General features: G+C 34.0%; 2 protein-coding genes, 1 long non-coding RNA gene and 4 other non-coding genes across 7 annotated transcripts; 1 reads left to right on the top strand and 6 right to left on the bottom strand.

The window, feature by feature from the left end:
* The first annotated feature begins 51 nt into the window (after positions 1–51).
* On the top strand, positions 52–2,337 carry LOC125581869 (protein DEHYDRATION-INDUCED 19 homolog 6-like). The gene is made up of 5 exons (XM_048748015.1): positions 52–395; positions 970–1,112; positions 1,543–1,620; positions 1,714–1,967; positions 2,050–2,337. Exons 1-5 carry the CDS (start codon positions 320–322, stop codon positions 2,156–2,158), a joined length of 660 nt encoding a protein of 219 aa, XP_048603972.1. The 5' UTR covers positions 52–319; the 3' UTR covers positions 2,159–2,337.
* Positions 2,338–2,613: 276 nt separating this feature from the next.
* Positions 2,614–2,775, bottom strand: LOC125582575. The gene has a single exon (XR_007320032.1). It is a non-coding gene; the product is annotated as a U1 spliceosomal RNA (small nuclear RNA).
* Positions 2,776–3,198: 423 nt separating this feature from the next.
* On the bottom strand, positions 3,199–3,362 carry LOC125582586. Its single transcript, XR_007320043.1, has one exon. It is a non-coding gene; the product is annotated as a U1 spliceosomal RNA (small nuclear RNA).
* A 5,175-nt stretch (positions 3,363–8,537) lies between these two features.
* LOC125582608 lies at positions 8,538–8,699 on the bottom strand. The gene has a single exon (XR_007320065.1). It is a non-coding gene; the product is annotated as a U1 spliceosomal RNA (small nuclear RNA).
* A 357-nt stretch (positions 8,700–9,056) lies between these two features.
* On the bottom strand, positions 9,057–9,200 carry LOC125582853. Its single transcript, XR_007320297.1, has one exon. It is a non-coding gene; the product is annotated as a U4 spliceosomal RNA (small nuclear RNA).
* Positions 9,201–9,579: 379 nt separating this feature from the next.
* Positions 9,580–16,344, bottom strand: LOC125581868 (topless-related protein 3-like). The gene is made up of 25 exons (XM_048748014.1): positions 16,059–16,344; positions 15,433–15,612; positions 15,230–15,343; positions 14,939–15,097; positions 14,688–14,862; positions 14,458–14,593; positions 14,243–14,355; positions 14,021–14,156; positions 13,811–13,920; positions 13,578–13,647; positions 13,439–13,512; positions 13,256–13,351; positions 13,084–13,176; positions 12,849–12,976; positions 12,306–12,540; positions 12,046–12,216; positions 11,887–11,952; positions 11,566–11,703; positions 11,365–11,475; positions 11,120–11,299; positions 10,870–10,998; positions 10,664–10,759; positions 10,364–10,546; positions 10,091–10,254; positions 9,580–9,992 (listed from the first exon to the last, which is right to left on the bottom strand). Exons 1-25 carry the CDS (start codon positions 16,136–16,138, stop codon positions 9,791–9,793), a joined length of 3,339 nt encoding a protein of 1,112 aa, XP_048603971.1. The 5' UTR covers positions 16,139–16,344; the 3' UTR covers positions 9,580–9,790.
* Positions 16,345–18,778: 2,434 nt separating this feature from the next.
* On the bottom strand, positions 18,779–25,781 carry LOC125581867. The gene is made up of 2 exons (XR_007319633.1): positions 19,019–25,781; positions 18,779–18,926 (listed from the first exon to the last, which is right to left on the bottom strand). It is a non-coding gene; the product is annotated as an uncharacterized LOC125581867 (long non-coding RNA).
* Positions 25,782–27,589: the final 1,808 nt, after the last annotated feature.

Genomic DNA, 27,589 nt, shown 5'->3' with positions numbered 1-27,589 from the left:
AAGGAAGTAAATACATGTAATAAAACTAATTCAAAATTCAGATATTATTATTATTATTACATAGAGAGAGAGAACTCGTCTCCTCTCCTATGTCTCTCACTCTCTATCCAAACAATTAAAAAAAAAAACAGACAACTTCCGGAAAACAACGCAGCGTCGTCGTCGTCTTCTTCTTAATACGTCTTTGCATCTCGCCGGAATATTTTTGATCCGTTGATCGGAATATTCGTATTGTCTTTGTCCGTACCGAGAATCTTGATTTGTTTGGTATCTCTCTCTTGATTCTTCGAATTTATTTTGGGATTCGATCGAGGAAAAAATGGATTCTGATTCATGGAGTGATCGTCTCGCATCGGCTTCGAGAAGATACCAGCTCGATTTCTTGTCGCGATCTGGTGAGTTGAAAAAAAAATATGATATTTGTTCTTTGTTTTATTTTTGAGATTTGATTTTTTGTTGGCTTATATTAATTGTACGATTGATAAAGAAACGATATTAGAGAAAATAAAAATCGAGAAAATTGTTTTTTTGTTGTAATTAAATACATCCTGTCCGAAAATCATTGACATAGAGAACCAAGAAATGGAGAAAAGTTTCTGTCTTTGAGGCATTTGAGTCTCGTGGTGGGGCTTTATTTGATCAAGCGTGTGTGTGTTAGTTTTATGTGTAAGCGTTTTGTTTTTAGGCTTAGGTATGGTGAACTTTGTCAAAAGTTGGAATCTTTGATTCTTGATTTAACAACAAGACATACAAAAAAACCTGTTTTTGGTAAAACGTTGTTTATTACATAACTCCCAACTTTATTACATATCTCAGTGTTCCTTCTGATCCCCATTTATATTTGTCGTGTAACCACAAGAATGGAACACACTTTTAGTAGTCCTATCTTTTTCAAGTCCCTGTTTTGTTTTGTTTTGTAGTTGTGCCATGTCTGATTGTTTACTTTTTGTTTTTTGATGATAAATGCAGATAACTTCTTGGGGTTTGAGGAGGCAGAGGGAGAAGAGGAGTTCAGGGAAGAGTATGCTTGCCCCTTCTGCTCTGACTACTTTGATATTGTCTCTCTGTGCTGCCACATAGACGAAAATCATCCTATGGACACAATAAACGGGGTAAAGTATCTCTTCCATACTCTCCTCTAATATCAACATCTAATTAATGTTTCATCACATAGTTCTTAGTAGATTAGGCAAACCACTGCTCTTTGTTTAGTAGTTGTTTCACCTTGGACATACAATAAGGAAGTGGAAGTAGCCTAATGAAGATGTGTCCAAATCAGGATAGGACCCTTGTTTAATTGTCAGGAGAGTTTCTTTTATTGCGGACAGTGTTCTAAAAATCGGTCTAGCTGCCCGCCTAAATGGTAAATTTGGGTCTAAGCGAAATGATTTTTAGAACGATTTTTTTTCAAAACTGGTCTAAGCGCTCAAAAAAATCGGTCTAGGCATACGTCTAATCAATAATTTTCTATAAATCACTTAATTACTTACTGTCTAGAGATTTCTTGAACATTGATTGTAGATTAACATTATTTCCTTGTAGGTATGCCCCGTTTGCGCGGTGAAAGTGAGCTCTGATATGGTTGCTCATATAACCCTTCAACATGCAAACATGTTCAAGATATCCTTTTTTAATTTTTATCAACCATCATTTTAATTTATGTGATTTCCTTCAATGCATTGTGTTTCATTCATTCCTTAACTAAAATATCACGTGACAACGCGAAAAAGAAAATCAACAAGAAGAGGCGGGGCTCAGTCCATGCTATCAATCTTGAAGAGAGAGTTTCCTGATGGAAACTTTCAAAGCTTGTTTGAAGGATCTTCGCGTGTTGTTGTACCTCCTTCATCGTCCAGTACAGCTGCTGACCCTTTGCTTTCTTCGTTCATTTCGCCGATGGCAGATGGACTTTTCATTTCAGAGTCAAGTTCTGCCAAGAAAACATCGAACCAGAGTTTTCCTGAACGGTATTTGCTTCATTCATCATCCTCAGATTGGTTTTCTTACATTCACTCGCTGATTGTTCTTGTCTTGATCTGGATTTTGAAGGAGTGTTGAGAAGAAGTCGCTTTCGGCAGAGGATCACAGAGAAAAGTTGAAACAGAGCGAGTTCGTTCAAGGGATTTTCAGCTCTATGATACTTGATGATGATTTATAAAGGGAGAGAAAAATATAACTTATCCACGAGTATTAGATCATTCAACTGTTGGAGTTGTTGTTTATTTTCAACAAGTGATATTGTGGGATAACCAGAATAATGTTAGCTTTGTATTGAAGAGTCAAGAGATACATGAATAATGAGTATTATTTATCTTATTGAACACATATTTTCTTTAATGAACACTCCATCTGTCTGTTGACTGTAAGAAAACAACAAAATGTATGTAATTTGATCATATATCTACATTGAGTTATGTTCTTGAGATCTCAAGTATATTTTCGGCTTACTCCAGTATTTTGCTATGGGGTTTGTATATAAGTTCTTAGTACTATAATTCATAGTGCACACCAACAAATATTGAAAATAAGATATTTAGGATTTACAGCATTTTCTTTGCAGGGCATTACTTCTCCCTTTTGATTGCGACAAACATTTAAGACCAAGAGTGAATGGTAGGAGCCGCGCGAACGCAGGTTCCCTCTGCCACAAATAATGACGCAGGCTCTCCCACTTGGGGAGACCTTAGGCTAAGCGCCCCTCCTTAGTGCAATGGAGGTTACTAGCCTAGGCCACTCGTCTTCTTGATCACGAGTTGACCCCGTCCAGGTAAGTGATTTGCTTGTTCGCTCCCCTTCTCTTTTTATACTACGGTAAGCGAGTCCTTCCCTTTTAACGTAACCGATGTGGGACAATTTACACATCTCTCAGACTCTCACAAGCTTTACACGGCAAAAAGCCTGGTTAAGTGTTTGAAGCCATTTTCTGGATACGCACCCGACGTTCATTCAAAGGATATTCAGTTCGACTATTTCTTGATGGCGATTTATAAAGCAAAAACATGCTGGTAACTTTTGTACGAGTGTTAGATCATTCAGCGATTGATTCTCATGTAACGGAGCTGGCATGAAAATAAACAGAACAATGTTAAAGAGCTAACTTATTTTGAAAATAAAATATTTAGGACTTCAACAAGTTCTTTGCAGGGCTTTACTTTCACCCTTTTGGTTGGGACCAACATTTAAGACTGATAATAGATGGTAGGAGCCGCGCGAACGCAGGCTCCCTCTGCCACAAATAATGACGCAGGCTCTCCCACTTGGGGAGACCTTAAGCTAAGCGCCCCTCCCGTAAGTGCAATGGAGGTCACTAGCCTAGGCCACTCGTCTTCTTGATCACGAGTTGACCCCGTCCAGGTAAGTAATTTGCTAGTTATCCCCCCTTCTCTTCTTATACTCTGGTTAGCGAGTCCTTCTTATCAAATGTAAGCGATGTGGGACAAGTTATATTATATACATCTCTCACTCGCAAGCTTTAAACGGCGAAGATTCTTTCATGCTATACACAACGGGACGGATCCTAAAGGCCTGGTTAAATGTTTGAAGCCCTTTTCTTGTTACATTTCTCGATACGTACCATTTGGACTTATCCCTCCCATGCAATATTTTTGCTCCTATTCTGTTTCGTATGTCGTCGATCAAAAAATAAAACGCCACTGTTTTTGTGATCTTTAATTAAATACTAGATCTTGTGCGGTGATTATTTTTCATTTTTATACATATAAATAATTTATTTACAAAATTAGTGGTATATAATTTTAACATTATCATATTACTAATAGTTTAATTTAATATTTTTAAAACCAACAATTTTTATAGTTTGCATGCAGCTATTTAATTTTTTGTTTCAAATTATTAGTAATATCTCTATTATTAAAACATGAACACTAATTAAAACCTTACATTATATGATATTTACGATAAATTTTGTTCAATTTAACATTAACTTAAATATTAATTTCTTTGTGATTATACTTGTATCTTAGGTTTTGGTCATACATATATGTTGATCGAATTGTTTGTATGAATTTAATCTTTGACTGAATAACCTATATTAAGTAATGTAATTTATAAAACGTCCGCTTCATTTAAATTATTAAACCGGAAATTGTAATGCATTGTGTATGTTTTTTGTCCTTTTAAACATGAATTTTATTTTTATTATCTATTTTTTGTTAGGTTTCTTATATTGTATACTGTTAATTTATACTTTTCTAACCAACAACTCTTGGATTATTTACAATGAAATTTGAAGGAGAATTTGCCAAATATGACTCAAAACTTGTCTTTAATTGCAAAAGTATACTCAAACTTGAATCAAATGCAAAAGTAACCTAAAAGCTTTGTGAAATTACAGTCAGTCCCTTGTGATCAAACAAAAAACAGAACTCATTTTTACGAATATAGCCCCGGAAAGTCTTGTTATTCTTCTGAGATATTGTATGTCGTTTAGACGACGTCCATGGAAGTCTTCCAGTATAGTTGATCTTAAAAATAATTTTTAATTTTTTTAAAACAATATTTTGACAAGTGAAAAATTAAAATCATGTAATTATAAACAGTTTTAAGTGATATAAATTAAGATATAATAAAATTGAATAGTTTTCAACATAGATGAGTGAAAGTAGTTAATCATGATATTCTTTGGCTTAAGGTTTGACAAAATATATTGTAGTATTGTATGTATTCTTAGGGTTAGATTTTGGAAATCATAAATAATTTTTTTGAAAAATTAATATTTTACTTATATGTGTTTATTTCTGTGTATAATAAACACTTTTTAAGTTTAATTTGATTTTATGAAGTGTTTAGTTAGTTAATTTAGTTTAGGGGTTATGTTTAGAGTCTAGACGACTAATAGGTAAGTCATTTGGCGATTAGAAGACTTCTCTGAAAGTATTCTAACTCCCGCTAAAAATATTTTAGTTTCCCGCTAAAAATATTAAAGTCTTCTGGGCGACTTATGAGTTCTTCTATTAGAAGACTTACTTGAAAGTCTTCTGAATCGAAAATATTTAACCATATTGGAGATTTTCTCTCCATATATAAAAAAAAATTTACACATTCTCTCTCATCCTCTCAAATGGCTGCAACAAAAATGTTATGTTCCTCATTTTAAAACTCTTCAACCTCTCTCTAATCTCTTTGAACTTATAAACACCAAACTTTATATCAATTTATTGTTTTGTCTCATGTCTTTCTCACTAGTTTATCTTGTTTTGCAGGTTTTTCATCACATGGTTCTCATCTTCCACTCATTTAAAGGTATATCTATTAATTTTAGATATGTATTTTTGTGTGATCTATAAAGATAGATATATCTAATCTTCCACTCATTTTCTTTGTTCTTAAGCCATTTGAACGTTTTTGGATATGCAAGTTTTTCAGATCTGGATTTGGATATGCGGATTTTTCATATTTGGAAGACTTCTGGGAAGTCTTCTAAAATATAATGCGCTAGAAGACTTCCAGACGACTTCCAGGAAGTCTTCTGACGAAGTCTTCCGACGAAGTCTCCCTTTCATAACAGATCTGAGCGTTTTGGTAAGTTCTTATGTCTGATTTTTCTTCATTTGGTAACTTCTTGTTGCATAATGTTCTTACCTTTTTCCTAAAACTAAAACTCTCCAAACCCACTCCAATCTCTTTGACTTGAAAACACCAAACTTTATATGAATTTTTCATTTTTGTTTCATGTCTTTCTCACTAATCTATCTTTTTGTTGCAGGTTTTTAACCAGAAAGTTCTCATCTTCCACTTGGATATGTATGTTGTGTGTTCTATAAAAGTATATCTATATAATATTTCACTCATTTTCTCTGTTTTTAAGCCATTTGAACATTTTTTGATATGCATGTTTTTCGGATCTGTGTTTAATATACATGTTTTCCTGATCTGGAGCAGACATTGGAAGACTTATGGGAAGTCTTCTCGGAAGTCTTCTAAAATATAATGCGCTAGAACACTTCCCATAAATCTTCCAAAGTCTTCTAAAATATAATGTGCTAGAAGACTTCCAGAAAGTCTTTCTTGAAGTCTTCTGACGGAGTCTTCTTCCATATCAAGTGGAATCCAAGCTTGTCTGTAGAGGAATGATCTATAATAATTTTGTTTGTGGTTTGTTTTGTGATTTGTATGTCTACTCATTTAGTTGTGATTTTTTTTTGTAAATTTAAAGAGATATTAATAAAACAATTTGGTAAATATGTTCATATTCCACAATATTATCTTGCCAAAATTATTTGACATAATTGAAGTTATTGATACAACTTCAATAGCAAAACACAATAACAAAAAAATATCAATTTTATTACAACTAAGGGAGAAAAAATCTCAAGAAATCTTAGTCAAATTCACAAAAGATAAATCATTACATAAGTTCAAAGATAGAACACTCTCATTAGAAGTCTTCTCGGAAGTCTTCTCGGAAGGCTTAAATTTAAAGCGGGAAATTGAAATATAAGCGGCAAATTATGTGTAAGTCGTTCAGGAAAAATCAAATTTCTGACACAATCCGGTCAAATGCAAAACTAATCCGTTTACCTTAGACGACTTACATGGAAGTCGTCTCGAATTCTTTTTTTTTTAACAAACAAAGATGGACAACTTCTATGTAAGTTGTCTATAAAAACACATTTAAAAGTCAATTGCAAAACTAACTTATGCATTGACCAGAAGACTTCCGTGTAAGTCGTCTACAGCCAGAAGACTTACCTGAAAGTCGTCTGGGCGAACAGAAAAAAACTGATTTCATAGTTTCAACCAATGAGATAACTTGTTTAGCACACATAAATCTTCTCCAAGGACCAAAAATCTCAAACAAAAGTGACCCACCAAGAATCGTAAGCTTCAATAGCTCTATGAACCATAAAAAATTTAGAATCAAAATCTTGGGGTTTTTTGGATGAATGTGGAGAGAAAGTGAAAGAGATGTTGTTTTAGTTCATAAGAATTGAGAAATAAGAAGTGTAAATCGATTTGAGGTGCATTAAGAGCTTCAAATTGGTTGTTCATGGTGGTTGGTGTATTGATACCAATGATAATCTTATAAATACTTGAAGATGATGAGGTTGAGAGAGTAAAAAGATCACTTTCGAAAAGAAAAAAAAATTAATGGCATTTTCGTGAATAATCTGAACTTGTGGGGTGAATAGGGCAAAAGGAATATAAAAAAAAAACATAGGTTTGTTTTGTGGTTGACTTTGAGTTTTGAGTCAATTTTGCAAAAAAATTTGTAAAACTTTTATTCGGAATTCATCATCTATCATACAACATGTCATATAATTAACACTTAAACATATAACTAAGTTTGATAATATACACACTGAAAATAAAAATATTCACATGAAATATATTTTCAATCATTCATCTGTCACATATGTTAATGACATAAATTGATACAATACCTATTGCACTCTCAAATGTTTAGCTCCTATTTTGCTCCTATTTTGTTTTGTATTATGGATCAATACCTATTGCACTTTCAAATAAATTGATACAATAACTAGATTTGATATGCGCTTCGAAAACGCAGGTTTTCTTGGATTATAAATAAAATTTGATATAAATTAGAATTTTTAGATTGTACATTATTATGTTACAAAATCTGTATTATTTTGAAGCATAAAATTTGTTTAAAATTATATAATTTATGAATTAATTTATTTTAGATTTCGTATAAACATTCTTATGTAACCTCTCTTAGGTCTGGGCATTTTATTCGGATTAAAAAAACTCAACCAAAACCAATCCAAAAATATAGATTTGGCTTGAGTCTCGGTCCAAGGCAAAATATTATTGGATATTTTTTTGTCTTGGGGGTTTTTGTTTGGTTATGTATCCTACCGAAGACCGATCGGGTATTCAAAGTACCTGGAACATTTTGTGTTTATTAGATATATTAGGTATATTTGAGTATTGCATATATATATTTGGCATTACATATATTCTTTTAAATTTCAAATTCGAGGTTTCAGTTATAGTTTTGAGTTCAGGCAAAATTTCAAAAATTAAAAATATATTTCAAATATTCTGATAACATTGCGGAACATGAGAGTTCTTCCTTTTTGCGTTTGTCCGAAAAGGAAGTACAAATCCGTTTTTTCAAATTCACTCATTAATTTCAAAAAAAAAATTAATATTAGTTATTGAGCCTAATACAATTTGGGTTGTATTGAAATATGTAACTAACATTTAACATAAAGAATCGTGTTTATTGAAATTTAAGCTAAAATTAATATAAATCAAATGTTTAACAAATAAAATAAACATATTATTTATATAATTTTAAATTATCTTCGATCTTTAATGTTTTGTGATTATTTTTGTGAAGTTATATTTTTAGTGGTGTCAAATTTCCTTTTTTTATGGGGTCAATACAATTTTTCTTAAATAAAAAGATTTTTTTTTAAAAAAAAAGTAGTGCCCACACCTTCATTGCCTCTTCCGGCCCTGGAGGGAAGAGAGTTTTCACTCAGACTCAGGTTGGTTTTTCAAGTAAAGAAGATGACTTCTGTAGTTACCAACACTTAAGACTAATAATAGGAGCCGCGCGAACGCAGGCTCCCTCTACCACAAATAATGACACAAGCTCTCCCACACGGGGAGACCTTAGGCTAAGCACCCCTCCTTAGTGCAATGGAGGTCACTAGCCTAGGCCACTCGTCTACTTGATCACGAGTCGACCCCGTCCAGGTAAGTGATTTGCTTGTTAGCTCCCCTTCTCTTTTTATACTCTGCTTAGCGAATCCTTCCCTTTTAACGTAACCAATGTGAGACAATTTACACATCTCTCAGACTCTCACAAGCTTTACACGGCAAAAAGCCTAGTTAAGTGTTTGGAGCCATTTTCTGGATACGCACCCCGACGTTCATTCAAAGGATATTCAGTTCGACTATTTCTTGATGGCGATTTATAAAGCAAAAACATGCTGGTAACTTTTGTACGAGTGTTAGATCATTCAGCGATTGATTCTCATGTAACGGAGCTGGCATGAAAATAAACAGAACAATGTTAAAGAGCTAAGTAAAGTATAAAAAATTGAACTAAAAGATTGCAGGGCTTTACCCGGAAGGGAGCCCTTCCAGAAATTCTCAAGAGTCCTAAGGATCAATGAGGGGGTTTGGAAATAGTTTTCAACCAGCAATAGACGCGCATTCGGTTAGTACCTCATTAGTTGCGTCATTGCCCCAAGCGCAAAGATGCTTTCAACTTGCGTAAGCCTCTTTACATTATAGTCAAACAAAACCGACTTACTTGGAACATACTTCCGATGTGGGAATAGCTTGACCAACCCCAGAGCCATTATAATTAACTTTCTTTTTTGTACCATGGTTCTCGAACTTGGTGTTTTGGGACGCAAGAAAACACTTGCAGGTGAAAAGAGAGGAAAGCGATATGATTCTGCAGAAGAAACTACTGAAGCTGATGAGGCCATGGTTGATTGCAAAACAAAGACTTAAGCGAGGGTATGGGCGGAAGATGCAAACCGATGGACCAGTCAGGATGACCATTGATCGATTATTGATGGTAGGGTGGTTTCACTAAACAGTCATGGTCGTGTTGCTTATTCACTCTTGAGATTTGCTTTATACAAACTTTATTTCTTACCAATGTCATTATCTTAACATTCTTCAAACTAAGACTACATTCCAAGACCTAATACCACTGCTGAAACCTTAAACAAATAATCAGCAAGAACACTAACTAGCCAACATACCTGAAGAGTCAATATCATGAAGAGATTTGAAACTAATTACATGGATAATTATGAGTAAAGCCATTGTAGTTTGTTCATCTTTGTAACTGTTCTTGAGTTTGGTTGTTTGTGGTGGATGGTGAAGTTTTGATGGCTTCAGAGGGTGGAACCATTCCCCACTTGCCTTCAGCCTCCGTCGGTTCTATCACCTTTACTGACCCATCATTCAAACCGACCGCAAACTGGTTTGGCTCTTGCGGGTGAGCTGCCACAACTAGAGGGGACAAGCCTTGGTTCCTGTAATAACAGAGAGTTAATATAGAGACAAGCTTATAAACACTTACATTGATTGACTTAGAACTAAGAATCTAATGAAATGTTAGATAAGCACTTACCCTTGAGGCAAGTAGGCGGATGGAGAGATACGACATCTTAATCTAAGAGTGTCTGCGTCGAACACTCCAATGTTACCATCGCGGAAAGTGGTGTAGATCAACTGGCTGTTACAGGCATACACTGCTGAAGATATAGGAGCCGACAACGAGTCTTGAGGAATCCACTGATACATGGAAGCAAGAAAACATAAGTCTATACAAAATTCAGAACAATAATTAAGAGCTCAGGTGTTTATATATCTATGGACTTAGAGAGATGTATCTCATACGTACCTGTCGGATACATTCCATCTTGGAAGCATCAAATATAGCTAGTTGTGTCTCGTGTACTGCCAGGATACGGATCTGATCCACATGAAACTGTACACGCGTGTCTCCATTGGCGGCTTTTCCTGCTGGCATTTGTATTGCTACGGATTTTCTCTTCTCCCATGTGTCAATGCTCCAAAAGCATATCTAAGAGAAGACAACAACAAGCGTTAGCCTCCTCCTGGTGGAAAATTGAGCAAGGGAAAGGCATGAAATATTCCAGCAATTTTTTTCTGCAACAACAAGACGCAGAGCATAACGCACCTGAGCATCAGCACCGGATGAAACCAAGATATTGAGGGTTGTAGAAAATGCTAAGCCAGTGATGCGTTTCTGGTGACCCTTTAGCTTTGATTTGACCTGATGAAACACAGATGCAAGAGAAGTGAGTTCGTTCATATAGTTTAAGGGTAACATCTATAACTGTAAAGCTACTTAAGTGGCAATGGTTGGTATTATCGACTACTTACCTCATCCACTCGGACATTGTAGATGTGAATCGTGGAGTCCTCCATCCCAATGGCAATGATGTTGTTGTCCTGAGGATGGAACGCCAAAAATGTTGAAGCCGGTGGAGGTTGCATGAATGTTGTCATCACCTATAAGGCCAACAGATTTTTGAAATAGTAGAACCACCAAAGGAGTTTTATAGTGTGAACGTGAGAACATTTTCAGCTAGAGCTTGTGGTTTAAGTGGTCTACTTTCAAGTTCATATATACCTTAAAAGTCATCATGTTAAACAACGAGACTTTTCCTCCAGCAGCCGACATGACGTATGAGTCGTTCTTAGAGAGAGCGATGCACGGGTTAGACTCTTCAAGGTTTACACCAGAGACATCGTTGGCCATGAGAAGACCACTGTTTGGTTGCCATTGCTGAGGAACAACAGCAGTAGTTGCCTGCATAATAAATGGTACTTAGATAAAGCCGCACAAAGCTCTCTCTAACTCTCTTATATGCTTACCTTTCCACTAGGGTTCTGCTCACTGCGAACCCACTTCCAGAGCCTCTGAATACCGTTCAAACCTAGTGCCACGATTCCAGCGCCGGAATTAGTATACAGAAGCCGGACAACCTGCTTTGCCACGCAACAGGAGAAACATAAGCCTAAGTTTTTTTTTTTAAATTACAAAACAAATTTCTACTCAAAGTTAATTAGGCAAACCTTTGTGGAAGAACCAGCGGTATCGGGTAAAGTAGCCTTGCGACACTGGGCAGGGTCCATTATTTCAGCTAATTGCCAAGGTCTTGGTTTGTCTGTTGAGTCGTCTATTATTCTTGGCTTCGAGGGATCAACTCCATTCTTGAGGATTTGCCACAACAAAAAAGATTAGCAACTATCCTTAAACATATAAGAAAACTGAAATGCTATAGTCATGATTTTAAACAAATGTAATCCAATTTCATTTTCTAGTGAAAAATTTAGAACATAATAATAATGATTTATAAAAATGGCTAGAAACATAACATTTGATGGGTAATTTACCAGCATTGGTGAGGGTCTAACAGGAGAGCCTCGTTCAATTTTACAGCTGACAGAAGCACCAGGAACCTAACAGAATACCAAAATGTGTAAGCCGAGAGAGCTTGCTACAACAGTGGATGTTAATAAAGAGAAATATACTACAAAGTTGGGAAACGTTACAGCTTTGGTTAAGGAAGAATCGACTGGATTCCTCATCGTTTCAAAAGCAGAAGCTTCCATGGCTCTCAGAGATCGGAAACCAGCTGTGTTTGCTAGGATCTTAAATCCGTTCTCTGCCGTAGAAACCGCTAGAAGATTACCTTCCCTGTTAAATCTCAAGCGAGGAAGAGCCTGAAGATGAGATAAGTTAGTATCCAAATCTAAAAAGATCGCCTAAGCAACAAGCCGTGGGAGAAAAAAAAAGAATCTGTGAGACTAACCGGAAGTCCACCCTCCGCATCAGTGCTAGTCAGAACATTGATATTGTCCATATCCCAGAACTTGATTTGCCCATCTTCACCAACAGCCAGAAAGTGGTTCTTGGAGGTATCAAACTGAACCACACCAGCCAACTTTTTATGAAACCCAAGATACGTCCTTTTAATTGATCCTTCACTTTCATTCCATTCAACTAGGAAAAAGTCTCCATCTTTACTCGTTCCACAAGAGAACAATCTGAAGAAGAAAATGCACCACGATATCAGAAAGAACTAAAGCAGAGCGATGAAAAATGTATTCTGAAAACAGATAGATTTGAGTTGTTGTAAATCAGTAAACGATGCAGGACATTTGGGAGAGAGAAATGTGTATTTAGGAGGAAAACAGACTAGAAAATCAAAACGACAACTCAGTACATTCATGAATAAATAAATCTCAATGACAAACTTTAACATTTTAGGTACTAGGTATGAAGAATACATAACGATTGTATAAGCGAGTTTAAAGGACTAGAAGATGGACTCTTTACGAAATTCAGATCGTACCTAGACCCATCAGCGCTGTAAAGCATCGTAGTACACCATTTACCAGGAGCATCATAATCAACTCTGGAACCCATATTGTCATAAAGCCAGGCCTTTATTTTCCCATCTATGGCCGTTGAAAATATGAACTGAAATCCAAATAAGAACAGAAGTCAATAGGCAGGATCTTCTAAAGGAAATATGTCATCTACTTTTAGTGTTCTTTAAGCAGATGATAGATGATAGAATGCCACACCTGAATGTTCTCTTTGTGATGAGGACAAATGGAATAAACAGGAGTTTCATGACCTTCAAAGGTAAAATGCTTTCGACCTTGAAGATCCCATACCTGTTCCACATATATCAAGTTAGACAGGTGCAGTAGATTGATATGTCTAGCAGTGAAATCCTGTGATTCATTTACTCACCTTGATTAGCTTATCATCTCCGCAAGTAACTACACATAGCTGTCTGTTCGGAATAGCGAAAGCCAAGTCGTTCACAGCACCCATATGGGCATCGATCTGTGAGAACAAAAAGAGATATAATTTCATGAGATATAATTACATAGCATTCCTTATCGTACGGAATATGATCTAACGTATGCTCACCTCAGCATGCTGGCGAAGATCGTTAGGTCCAGAGAAAGCATACAAGTGAACAAGATGTTTCGAATAGGCAACCCCTGCACAAGAAGAGACTGAGACAAGAGACTAACTAAAATCAAAGAATGCACGAAGGGAAGCTTACCAATGAAATTTCCATCTGGACTCCATGCAACACGGGTGACAGAAATTGGTGTTTCCTTAGCTATCAAAGCCTGAGTGAGTCCCAAAAAATGGTAAGTACAAGATTCTCGAACAACAGATAGTTTGCTGATACATTTTGTCTCCATCAACTATCAGTTCTCAAAGAAATATTTTTTAAATTAAGCCTTTTAAATTAAACACATAAACTACAAAATTATTAGCTGTAAGACAAACCTGAAACTGATTTGTGCAGTTAGTCATATCCCATACTTTGAATGGCCTTGTAACCAGCTTCTCTCGAACAGCCAGTTCCCACAATGTGATTTCTCCCGTCGCAGATCCGACTGATGGAACTCAAATGCTCATTCAGAACACGAACAAATAACAGAAATATAACTTCAAATTCAGTTTATAATTTGTATTCTAAGTTTCAAACCACCATACCAAGAAGTAACGTATTTTGCATAGGGTGAAACTCCATGCTTGTCACAGTAGACCCTTGATGCAACGCTAGAGCCACCTTTAGTGGCAAGTCTTCCGGCGACCATAGAGCTTGTTGCCTAGGAGCAGGATATGTCACCTGGAAACGAATAATGCTTAGAATATTTTGAGAAAAATGCAAGAATCGTACAAATAGCTTTCCAGAATGAAAAAAAAATATATTACCTCCTCCACAGATGGGGCAGGGCGGAGACGCTTCATTAGTTCATGATCCGGATTCTGATAATCTACAATACTTGGAGTTGCTGGTGGTGTTCTTGGTCGCTTCAAGATTGCCACTTTTTGTAAGAAAGGTAATTAGTCTTAGAAGGATATAAAACAGGAACTTACTGATAAGTTCAGAACAAAACAAAAAAGGTAGAATACTGTCACAAACTAACCTTGATTCATAGGTAGAGGCATAGGCGCAGGTGTGACAACGGCAGCTTGGACAGCAGAAGCACCAGAGGCAGCAGCCATCCAACTAGCTAAAGCGCCAGCATTAGCAGCAGCAACAGCACCACCAGGAGGAAAGGGCTACATTAATACAGAATTACAGATTTACTCAAATATTAAATTTTTGTACGATTCAGAAACATGAATAAAGGAGTCAAACGTTGAGGTTTCTTACACCATGAGCTCCAAGTGGCGGAAAAGCTGCTGGCTTTGTCAAAGTTGTAACAGGCTGATTGACTGATGAAGGTGCCAGAGGACCATTGGGAACTGCGCATGTGTGGTCTGTGAATAGAGTTTTAATATCTGGGTTTGGCCTCGGATTTTTGCAAAGCTGGTGCTGCCAATTAAGACTGCAAGAGAACATGTGCACGATGAATCCAGCAACATACTCTATTGTCGTGAGGAGAAAAAGAAAAAGAAACACACCTCTGATTAATGAGAGTCCGCAGTCTAGAAGATCTTAGTGCAGGGAACGTCAATTTGTCACGAAAAAGAGGATTTGCTTCGATTAGTTTTTTAACTTCTGATAGCATTACGGTCCGAGCGGTTTTAGTGTCTCCGTATTTGGAAAGCTGGTCATTTTCCCTGCAATAGATAGAGAATCAAATTGGTTTAATATCATTAGATGTCAGATTCACATTCCTATTGATATCAGTTGAAAAAACCCAAATCTTGATCTCTACTTGAACAGACGAAGTAGAATCCACAAAATCGTACCTGAAGTTCTGTAAAGTTAAAAGCTGAGTAATCTCTTTGTAGAGATCCTCGTTGAAAGTGGAGAAGACTCTCAAGTCCTGCACCAGTATCTCAACTGCTTTGGCCTTATCTTGCCTGTACAAAGAGACAAAAGATGATATCTAACCACACTCTGAAACCACAAACAAGAGCAAAACAGATAGGCATGGCTTTGTTTTATTTACCTATCAAGCGCCTCGAGATACTTCTGCTTCCTGATTTCGAAGAAAATCTTCATGGAGTATCTGTTATCATCAACCTTGGTAAAGCCAGACAAGTACTTCTCCACTTCATCCCACTCTCCAGCGAGAACTTTCTCGTCGAAATACTTTGTATTGAAGAAGAACCCTGACTCTTTCTCAAGCCTGTAGAGGACACGTCAATAATTCCAAACATATGAACAACAAACCATCAACTCAAGAAAGGCTAATTAAACATCAAAATCATACGAAAATAAAAATTAAATTAAATTCCTCTCTACTCTGATTCAAATACAAATAATTCAAACAAGTCTAGGCGGCGCCTAAGCAGCAAATCGAGCCTTTTTTTCAAAATATTCATTCAAAAATTCGGTTAGGCACCCGCCTAATCAATATAAAACGCCTAATTACTGCCTAGCAATTTCTTAAACACTGATTCAAACTACATAACCATCCATGTATATTACAATAACAAATGTTTTATTTAAATGATTACATAATTATATCACGAAACTGCACCTTCTGATAAATCTCACAAACAGAGTAATCAAACACAGAGACGACGAAATAATAATTCTTGGAATTTTCGATTGAACTTCCTCTAGACTAACCTGTGGACAGACTCCTTGAATTTCTCTTCCTCGAGAAATTGCAGTATGAGAAACACCAGCTCTCGGCTTAACGATGACATTCTCCGCAGCTCCGAATCTCAAATCTAACGTCAAAATCACAAAATTAAACGATGAAAAATACACGATTACGTACGAATCGGAGCTCGGTGCAGAGCTCCGAAGATCTACACAAGCTAGAAGAAATCAGGCTTCCAGAATTTCTAGGGTTTTGAAGAGCTGCGTGTAGAGAACAATGGAGAGAATAAATAAAGGAGAGAGAGAGAGAAACTTGACTTCGCTTTCTTGGACGCGTTCTTATTCTAGAGAGAGCAGGTCTTACCGACTTATCAGATATTAGCGGAGCAAGCTTCGGTGATATGAGACTACGCTTATAATATAGGTGGAGGAGGATATCACCTAGTGAGGTGATAAGGGGGAGTGGAGATTAAGTGGCGGATTCGAAAACAAAATTCAAATAGTGTGAATATACTGTGCACACGTCCAGTCTGGTGGTCCCCACGTTTCTCTCTCTCTCTCTCTCCATCTCTTGTGATGTCGCTCTCTCACCTCTTGTTGTTTCGCTTTTCTCATTTTCTCCTAATCACCCCTTTTTTATCGCGTTATATATTAATAACTCCGACAACGTGTCAGTTACTCGGTGGACAATTCAACATATCACAAGTCACATCGACAAATAATAATTTTTTTTTGCAAATAATAATATTCTTACAAAAACATTTATTTTTATTTTTTATAAACGCATTACGGACTTCACTAGAACAAAAAAGCGAACATAGGATGGGTATTGTTACATGGCAAGGCAGCCATAGAACCGATTGGCTCACCACTTGAGGCAGAAGCTGAAGCCTTACGTATGGACATCTCTCACATCAAAAGACTAGGTTTCAACTCAGTAACATTTTGTGGTGACTCAGCTCGATCTCTACAAACAACTTCCACGGTACAAAGAGCTTCATATGATTAAAAAAGAAAACCAATGAGATTGGCATGCCCAACATACATCGAAGACATTGGTAATCTTACCAATGGAAGAAAAGCTAGCTTCCGCTTTCAAAAAGTCCATAGATCTTGTAATTCTCATGCTGATAACTTAGAGCTAGAGAAGGTAGAATGAAAAACTTAAGCTATGTGGTTAGCTGGAATCTTGTATAAAACTTTTATGTTATTATGAATATAAATTAAATGGTCCACAAAAAAACGATACCAATGAAAACAAATTAGCTACAAGATAATGTTTTCAAACAACCTTATTCATAAGTAACTATTGATTAATTGTATGCTTTTAAGAAAGTAGGATTTTCTTGCTTTATTTTTTGTTCCAAATAATAGATTTTCTTGAATTTTACGATACTTTTAGTAGTTAATATTGTTAAGTTGTATATTTTTAAAAAATATTAATTGAAAATATTTGAATTGGTTAAATATTATTGATTGATAATTATTGGGAAATGTATAGTAAAGTAAACGATAAATTTAATTGTAAACATTTATTGCTCCCTCTGTATCATTTTAAGTGGTGTTTAATGATTTTTATTTTATTTCATAATAAGTGATGTTCTCAATATTCTAGATAAAATTTAATGTCATTTAAAATCTGTGACCAATTACAAAATATTGTATTTTTTTTTTACTGGTTGAACAATTTTTATTTTCTTAATCTTTATACAAAAACTTTAAATACCACTTAAAATGATACATATGAAGTATATTCTTAACATGCGTGAATATTCTAAAAAAATCTTTTTTTCAGAAACGGAAAGAGTATATATTTGGTTTCAGGTATATACATTTTAGAGCATTGTAAAAACCTCGTGTAGTACACGTAACATCTCTTTATCGACCAGACCTTTTAGCCAAATTTTCGTAGCTTTGGTCGTATAACACAATACATTTAGACCATTCTAGGAAAAAGACTTATAGGAAACTTGTAAACAAATCTAGAATTTTTCTTGGCTGCCTTTGATATTTCTGAGAGTTGCCGTATATGTAGTGTGTTCTTCATTTTCTTTGACATGATATGTAGTGTGTTCTCTAATATATATGTTGAATTAGGATAAAAAGATGATGTTGTTTCCCGAAGTTAACCATATAAATTAGAATTCAGTTATATATAAGTAAGCTTTTTCTTGTTGATGTATCAATTTAATTATGTTTATTTATTATAGTTACTGAGAAATGACGAACATTATTTTTATTGTTTAAAAATTTTCTATCTGGAATGTTTTTTCAAAAAAAAAAGGATCGTGAATTCTTGTAAAAATGTAAAAATCTGAATTACAGAATCATATTTATAGTTTTATGTCCAAAGGCGTATCTTAATTTTTTTTCCAGTAATTATGTCTTTGCTAGAGAAAAAAAAAATGAATACTTATAATTATAATCTTATCGTTCATCATTTACAAATTATATGTATCGAATATCAGTTAATCTTTTCCTTAGTAGAAACCATGGGTATTGTACGTTTATAAGAAAATTCTCACAATCACATAAAAATAAAATAATTTTCCACATTTTTAGTCTTTATATTCTTTAAACTGGGTGTAAGGAGTTAACTAATGTTCGGATGGGTTGAAACTTTAAATACGGGTGGGACAAGCCCATATCTAAATCTAGACTCAGTCCAAACAATTAAGATCTATGATACGAGAAAACAATTAAAAGGTGTACATAAAATGTTTTGAGAAGTTGACCAAAAAATGTTTTGAGAACGGTTGAATTCTGAAGATGACGATGAAATTTTATTATTCAAAATCATATAATTAAAAACATAGTAAACTAAAAACATCTTGTGTGTTTAATAACTCTCTCTATGTATGAATTTCTTAAAATATCTCTTTAGTCGTCATCCTGCACATCCATTGCCACCAAAAAAAACATGTCAACATGCTATATAGATACACATCATTACATATATACAATGATACATGAATTATACATACCGGGGGAGTACATGTGTTTTATGACATTTAGAACCAACACAATCGTGAATGCATTTGATCTTAACGTCGAGAGAAAACATTTGGCACGAGGAAACGCAATTATCATAACAAGCTTCATATGTTTCACTCATTGCTGGTAATGGTATCATCGTCAATGCAATGATCATAATCATCAACATGCACGTATATTTTTTCTCCATCTTTTGTTTTTTAGTCTTGTGTGTATCTATATATGCTTGTCTTTTTTTGATGTCTCTGATCACTATTAACAATCCCTATTTATAGCTTTATAACTTTTATTATTTGAAACATATTGTTAGATTTGACTATTTATATATTGATCAACGAAAATTAAATTGGTTCCGATTTTGGTCTTGATAAGCAATGCAGTATTATAATTATTCCACATTTAGTAAAGCTATTATTATTTCTTGCTATATATTAAATTAATTTGATTAACACAAATCTACTTATATAATATTTTATACTTCTACACACCTAAAAAATCTACAATTAATAATGTTGGGATTATAATATTTTCTTAATTTATAGAGTTATTAATTTATAAGAAGTTTCCTTTTCTATATTTCTATAGTTTAGAATTAAAAAAATTTGTCAAACAAAAATAGTTGATTCCAATGTTTATATATTCATTGAAATTTATAAATTCAACTTTCATATCATTTTATTATATTTATTTTATGTATATGAGATATGTAGCATACAATTTAAATGTATTTTAGATATAATTTTATTAAATACTATCAAAATATTATGAAACTTAGAAAACATAGAAGTAAATTTCATTATGAAGATAAAGCAGACAATACCATGTATTATTTGCATTCTTATAAACTGTAGATATCCCCTATATATTAATTGTGAATCATTTAAAAAGTTAGAACCTCAAGTTTGTAATAATTAAAAATAGCCCCTTCCTACGTGTCAGTTTTTTGTGCTCTTAATTGTCTTACGTGGCAGTTTAATAGAGCTCAATATGTTGAGCTTAGTCTAAAATTAAACATCCTAGCAAAATGTTATATAATTGTTACACCGTCAAATACAATTGTTACATATCCCCTATCGTCATTACTCATATACTCCTTACACAACGATTCGCTATATCTACATAAGTAAACTTTTGATTATGTATTTAATTCCAAATTTTATTATTAACATAATGGTTGGTTGTATTAAATTCGGAATGGGCTGACCGAATATGTAAAGGTTGAATTTATTACGTATATGCTTTTCGTGCAAGGCATTAACCGAATAATCGCTTCTGTTTAGTTAGTTGGCAGAGTAGATGTCGCGTTTTGGAAGACTTCGTTGTAGCTTTTCCTATATATACTGTTATAGTTTGGTACGAAGAATAAAAGTTGACAAATATTTTCTTTAAATCTATTCTAGGATGTCATCTAAATTCGCATGGCCAAACCATGAGAAGGTCATACAATATATTGTATATAATTATAGGGGATTTGCATTCAACTTACCGTTTATATAATTATAGAAATTCATATGTAAGATGCTTACTTAAAAACCTTTTTAATTTGCAGATTGCTAAAGGGATATGGCGCAAACTTATGTTTTCAAAGGAAGAAAACATGAGAGAAGACGAGTATGTGAATGTACTTGAACATCAACAGAAACAAAAGTTTTTGGAATGGATGAAGAATCAATCAGAACTTGCTGGAAATGTAGCGTGCTCTTCTATAAGTCGTTTTGTTTGGCATACTATGTCTAAAACGTGGAAACCAAAATATGATAACGAAGACGAGTGTTCTCTGTTGATCCAATTTATTTAAAGAAAATTTGTTCAAGTTTTCTTTTGTTTATTTATTTTACTATTCAGTATTCTAAATCAGTTATTCGGTTGAGTTGGTGTTTTTCACTGTCGCTACTTAAAGTATTTTATGTATCAACATATTTTACTATTTTAATTTCCTCACCCTCCCGTAGGACAGACGGGAGAATCAAACTATCATATTAATTTGTTTTAAACTGTTGATGGATTGCCAAGTATTTTATGATAATTAAGGTCATACATAACGACAATAGAAACACCGTTGATTCTTATGATAACTCAATTTAACCGGTATGCCAAAGTTGTTTACATCTTAGAAACACCGTTGATTCTTATGAAACACCGTTGATAACATATGGTTTGTTATATTAATTTTGTAAGTATATGTCGTGTTATACATTAAACTTAGTAAACAATATTTAAATATAATATTACTTTTACTTTGGCAGCAAGTTTTCAATCAGTAATGGTATTGCCAAAAAACAAAGAAGTATCTTTTAATGATCGATTGGCCATCACGTTTATCCTATATTTTTGAGACTTAGTTTAGGAACGAAATTTGCAATCATTAATGCTATAAAACCAGATAAAGGAAAAAATAATATTTAACTTTACGTACCCTTTAAAGATGGAGTGGCCATCACGTTTGCTTCGACACCAAGGTTTCATGGACGTTAATGTGATATAAGAGATAAGGAAAATAAAATATGTAGTTTCCTTTGACACTGTGATGGTAATTATTATGGCTCCTAAACCTAGACACGACATATATATAAATGATGCTCCCACTCATCGAATTCCACATCAACTTGCAAACAAGCAAAAGAGCAAAAAAAAAACCCGTTGCTTACAAACCATGTCTATCAATCCAGTCGCTGATGTTAAGCCTTTCAAAACAATGTGGAAGATCAAGGTCAAAGTCATCCGGTTGTGGAAACAATACTCAGATGCTGGAGGTGAAACTATTGAAATGGTTCTTTGCGATGTTAAGGTACGGGATTCTTTGGACGCCTTTAAAGTACTTTACTTTAGTCCTTTATTTTCGTATCTATTTTTACAATGCTAAATGATAGTTAATTTTTCACAAGTGCGTTCTTTACTGGGTCGTATAATTAATTATCTCACTATTGTGTCAATAAAGTTGATGCTAACCTTATTAGTAGACGTCCTATTGTCTGAAACAACACCCTTGGTTCCCACCTCTTCAATCTTTCTCTGCAATGTGAAACTCTTATTCAATATAAACTAAAATATATCGTCAACTCAAATACATTTAAGGATAATTCACAAAGTTTGGCTTTGCTTGATTGTTTAAGTATACTCATATCAAGCAAAGAATTTTTAATACTAATCATAAAATTTTTTATTTCAATCAAGCAAACAATCATTAAATTTTAACATTTTTATCAAGCATTTGAATTCAAATAGATACTCCTAAATAGAATTTAGCTTTGTTGAAATCAAATAGGTAAACGATGGAATTAGGTTTTCTGTGAAAGCTATGTCAGATTTCAACCTATATTCGAGACCCGATTGAAAAATAAATAACGAAACAAATGAAACTCCCTGCAATTGAGAATTGATTTTACAGATCTCAAAATATTATCAAATTGACTAACCTTAGAGCATCATTAACCCAAAAACCCACTTTGAGTCTCTTAATGATTTTTAATTATTAAAATTTACTTAAGAGACCTACTTAAAAGACACCAACATTTTTATGCTCCAATGGTAGTCTCTTAACTATGGGTTCTTAAAAAAATTTATTAAACATTTCAATAGAACAAAAAAGAGACCGGCTACAACTCTAAACAAAAGCTATGACGGATCAAAGACGGTTTTCAAATTCATTACCATGAATAATGAATCAGAGACACAAGACATGATTTTCAATCACGATGAGAAAATGGATTAAGCAAAAGCTACAACTCTAAACAAAGTTGTTTCTCAAAGGTTCAAAAATAGGAGAAACGGTTTTCAAATTCATTACCATGAAGAATGAGTTGGGAGATTGAACAAGACGCTTGAGCTTGTGCTTCCTCTTCTCAAGCTCTGTTGGTGGGTTAAGCATATTGATATCGATATCGTTTTGTAGAACCTGACATTGCATTCCATTACAAAACAAAAACTAAATTAACTCTTTGAAGAGCAAAGATAAAAATAACAACTCCAATAAGCTATGACCAAACTCAAGTACACAAGTTTTTTCTATAAGAGATACCTTCTGGTCAAGTACGAGCCAATCTTTAGCAGAATCATCAGCAACAGTACCTCCGATAATCACATTAGTAGTGTTCCCAACCCTCCCATCAGTCTTCGACACTTCTGCATCAAATCACCATGAAACATGTAATCAATAAACTAATACTCAAGCTTGATTGTTAACCCTAACTAATCCAAACTCCTAGAGAATTGAAGGATTAGTTAAACAAGTAACTAGCCGTTCTGCATATCATATCCACCGAAACATCAAACGAACCGTTTCGACCACCCGTTGGTCCTAAGTTCTAACCAAACAATGACAAGTATCCATTGAAGAATAACCACACTATGGAATGAATTCTAAGAGGCAAGTAAATCGAAACCTGTCCAGAAGCACAATCCCAAATCCGTAGTGTCTCATCTTTACTAGCAGTGTAAAGCTTATCAGAACCAGAAGGCAGAGCAATCCCAGTAACTACCTGCCCCAAAAACAAAACCCTGTCAACAAGAACCCATCATCCCATCAAAAACTACTCAAAAAGGCATCACCTTCGGCTACTTCCTTCGCCAGCGCTCCGTCTAGTCCCGGACGTAATCCACCGCCTGGGTATTTCTTCAGCGCACCGTCGAGTCCGATGCATTTCTTCTTGTCCTCCACTGCTCCGTCGGAGAATCCGAAGCCCGATTCGTCTCCTTCTGGCGAGTTTGAGTTTGATTTCTCCTCTCGGTTGTCTTCCAGCAGCGGTCCTATTGGCGGCGTGCCAATGACCTCCGCGGAGGAGCTCTTCTCCAACGGCCAGATCAAGCCGATTAAGCTCTCTTCACACCTCCAGAGGCCTCACAGGTCCTAGCGCCGCTTCTAGATCTGGAAACCGAAGAGGAAGACGACGAAGAGGCGAAACAAGACGGTAGACGCGGGAGGGAGCACCGGAGATTTCTTCGTCACCTTTGGCCATAAACGACGCGTGGCACAGAAGAGACGTATCTTGTGTCGCCTAAATAAGATACGTCGCTTATGGTAATTACCTTTTTTTCTTTTTCTTTAATTCCAAATAAACTAAATATTCTTGTCAAGAGACCCCGATAATGATGGTCTTATAGCTTCTCATTTTCTGAATCGATTGTTTACTCTGTGGAAGACCAGTAACCTTCGATTGGTATTATTGATTAGGTTTGGAACGTGAATATGTATTGCACAGAGAGAAATCAGAAGATCGGTTTGAATTGTTCTGAGACGGTGATAAACGAAACAGTCGATTCGGGAACGGCAAATATGGGAAAAATTAAAAAAAATTGGGAAACAATAAATCTGCAATTTGTGTTACGACAATGACTTGCTTTTGCCCTCAAATATTGGACAATCATAATTAAGGAACAAATATAATCGGGCCTTTCAATTTATTTGTTTATTATTATGGCCCATTATAATTATTCAACTAATCTATTATGTTATATATGTTACGACAATATAATTTACATAAATGTTGTGAGAAATATTTTTTTTAATTCCAAGTTCTATTAAGTTGTGTTAAAGTCTTTAAAATAATCAAATATAAATCTTTTAATAAGATTAGTTACCAAAAAAATGGTATGGTATTTTATTTGTCTTACTAAAAATATATCACATACTCGGTAATAAACAAAAATATTTATAGAAAGATCATTGATCGTAAATACAATTTAATCCTCCAATATCTATAAATACTTATATAACGAAAAAATAAAAATCATTTATCTCTTAATAAAAACCCCACCACATATCAGTTTTATTCATCTTATAACCTATTTTTTTAAAAAATTTTAAAAAATCTCACCCCGCGCAAGGCGCGGGTCTAATCCTAGTAGGAATTATTAATTAAAATTTAATGGTATCATATATTTACATGAGATTTTCTAAAAATCATTATTTTATTATCTTATTGATCTGTCTCATATTTTAAATCAGCTTCATTTACATGAAATCATATAAAATCATTAATTTATAGAGTTTTACTGTACAATGTTATTGAAAACGAATTCCAAACCAAAATTAATATAGCAAATTCACTCAAAACTAGTATCGGTCTCAAATTAGTTTAAAGAACTTCTGACCAATCTAAACACCTATAAATTGCCGATGTTTCACTTTGATTATTTTTCCAATCTTGGGGAAATAAGTACAAATATGACAATGTAAATTCACAGCATCTGAAACATCAGAATATGTGCTTTCATGACTCCGCTTGATAATATGAAAGATTTAATTTGTTGTTTGTCATAGTCACTACTTCACGACCAGACAATGGCAAAGAGAAATATAATTATATATGTTGATGGACTTATTAAAATTGGTCTATATTTATGTTCTTTTGATGGAATTAGATTAAAAATGTATCATAAAATCAAGGCTCAAGCATCTTTATGTCGAGTGTCATGTGAAGTACATTATAGAGAACTCAGTAGTTCTCAAGAAACTAGTAGTACTGAATTTGAGTGGTTCCATGATAGAACAAGGTGTCGTGTCTATAAATGGATCTCCTTGCATTACCCAGACGATTTAGCACTTTCCGAATAATATTTTGTTGACTCATTGTTCTTGCCCTTTGACCAAGGTTTTTACCAAATCTAGGGCATGACTGAGGGCATGATTGGTTTCTCCGCTACTACCCACAGACATAGCTTTTGCAGTTGGTAGCGATTGTTGGCGTTTTGCAACAATCACTCAAACCGTTCTAAACCGTTTCAAACCGTTCTAAACCGTTTCAAACCGTTCTAAACCTCATAAATTCAAAAGCTGGTTCCAGGTATCGTTTGCGGTTGCGGAAGGATGATTTTTTTTCTTTTATTCTTAAAACAATATAAATACAAAAATAAAAATATTCAATAAAAAAATTAAATTGGAATTATAAAATACTAAAATATATCTATTATATTTTAATTAATATTATAAAATTTTAAAATAAAAAAACATTCTATAAGTTTTAAAAATTTAAGACTATAACTTTCTAAATATAATTTTTATATTTATTATAATATTATGATTTTTGATATTTTTATAATTATATAAATGTAAATATTATTAATTTATTATTTAACCGCTGCTACATTTGGTAGTTAACCAGTCATAAGTATCCCGCAAACGCACCAATTTCTAACCGCAGAACCAGTCGTACAAATCTCTTAAAACCGCTATAAACCACAATCATCCGCATCCGCAAACTCCCGCAGCCGCAACATTGCATTTGAACCAGTCAGGCCCTGATTTCCCGCTACCACCCGCAAACGCAACTTTTGCGGTAGATAGCGGTTGTTGGCGTTTTGCAACAATCACTCAAACCGCTCTAAACCGCGTCAAACCACTCTAACCCTCTTAAATTCAAAAGCTGGTTCTAGCTAGCGTTTGTGGTTGGGGACGATTGCGAACGGTTGCGTGAAGATAAAAATAAATTCTTTAAAATATATATATAAATACAAAAATAAAAATTTTAAATTGTAATAATAGAAATGCTAAAATATGTCTATTTTATTTTAATTTATATTGTAAAATTTTAAAATAAAAATATTTTCTATAATTTAAAATAAAATAAAATATAATTTAATAAATATAATTTTTACATATATTATAGTATTATGATGTTTAGTATTTTTATAATTATATAAAATGTAAATATAGTTAATTAATTATTTAACCGCCGTTGTATTTGGTGGTTAACCAGTCATAAGTATCCCGCCAATGCACCAATTCTAATCACAGAACGAATCATACAAATTTCTTAAAACCGCTTAAAATTACAACCACCCGCATTCACAAACTCCCGCAGCCGCAACCGCTGCGGCTACACCAGTCAAGCTCCTAGTCGGTACCAACAGAATCAGGTGGTCTCATATTTATTGGAGAAAATTTGAAAAATACATATACATGATATTTTAATTTGTAAACTACATTTTTTTTTTTGAAAGATACACTCTTATATATGTAAACTAACTAAATGTCCCAGTCTGAATATTCAAAATTATTGTAATATATTTTGGTTATCATAATTTTCTTAAATTTTAAACTAACAAACTCAATAACAATAAAATTATTTATTTTTTATATAATATTATTAATCTCTACATAATATCTTATTAAATCTTATACCTACACAATATTTTATTAAACTCATTATACTAAATTTGCATTTGCATTAAGAAGATTAATAGACATGACAAACAGTGACAAGTTGAAATGAAGTAATACTAAATTTCCATGAACACCTTTAGGATGTAATATCTACTAGGTGGTTGCCCGCAAATTCGCAGATATAAATATTTTATGAAAATATATATTATGTATACAATGTCATAATTTTGATTATTAATTAGAAACATTAAAACATAATTTTTAACTTCAGATAGTTTGAAAGTCAGTCGTAAAATTTTCATAAATTTGATGTAAAAATAACTGATGAATATTTAGTAATAACAAATGTTTGTGGAATTATATATGTAATTATCACATCAACTTCTCCAACACATATTATGCATCTTTTCTGGTTCTTCTTGTTTTTTCTCGTCATCATTTTATTCCTTTTTATTAAATT

This window comes from Brassica napus, chromosome C2 (genome assembly GCF_020379485.1).
Source record: "Brassica napus cultivar Da-Ae chromosome C2, Da-Ae, whole genome shotgun sequence".
NCBI classification, from domain to species: domain Eukaryota; kingdom Viridiplantae; phylum Streptophyta; class Magnoliopsida; order Brassicales; family Brassicaceae; genus Brassica; species Brassica napus.
Note: the sequence above shows the minus strand (reverse complement) of the source record. Positions and strands in the feature narration are given on the sequence as shown.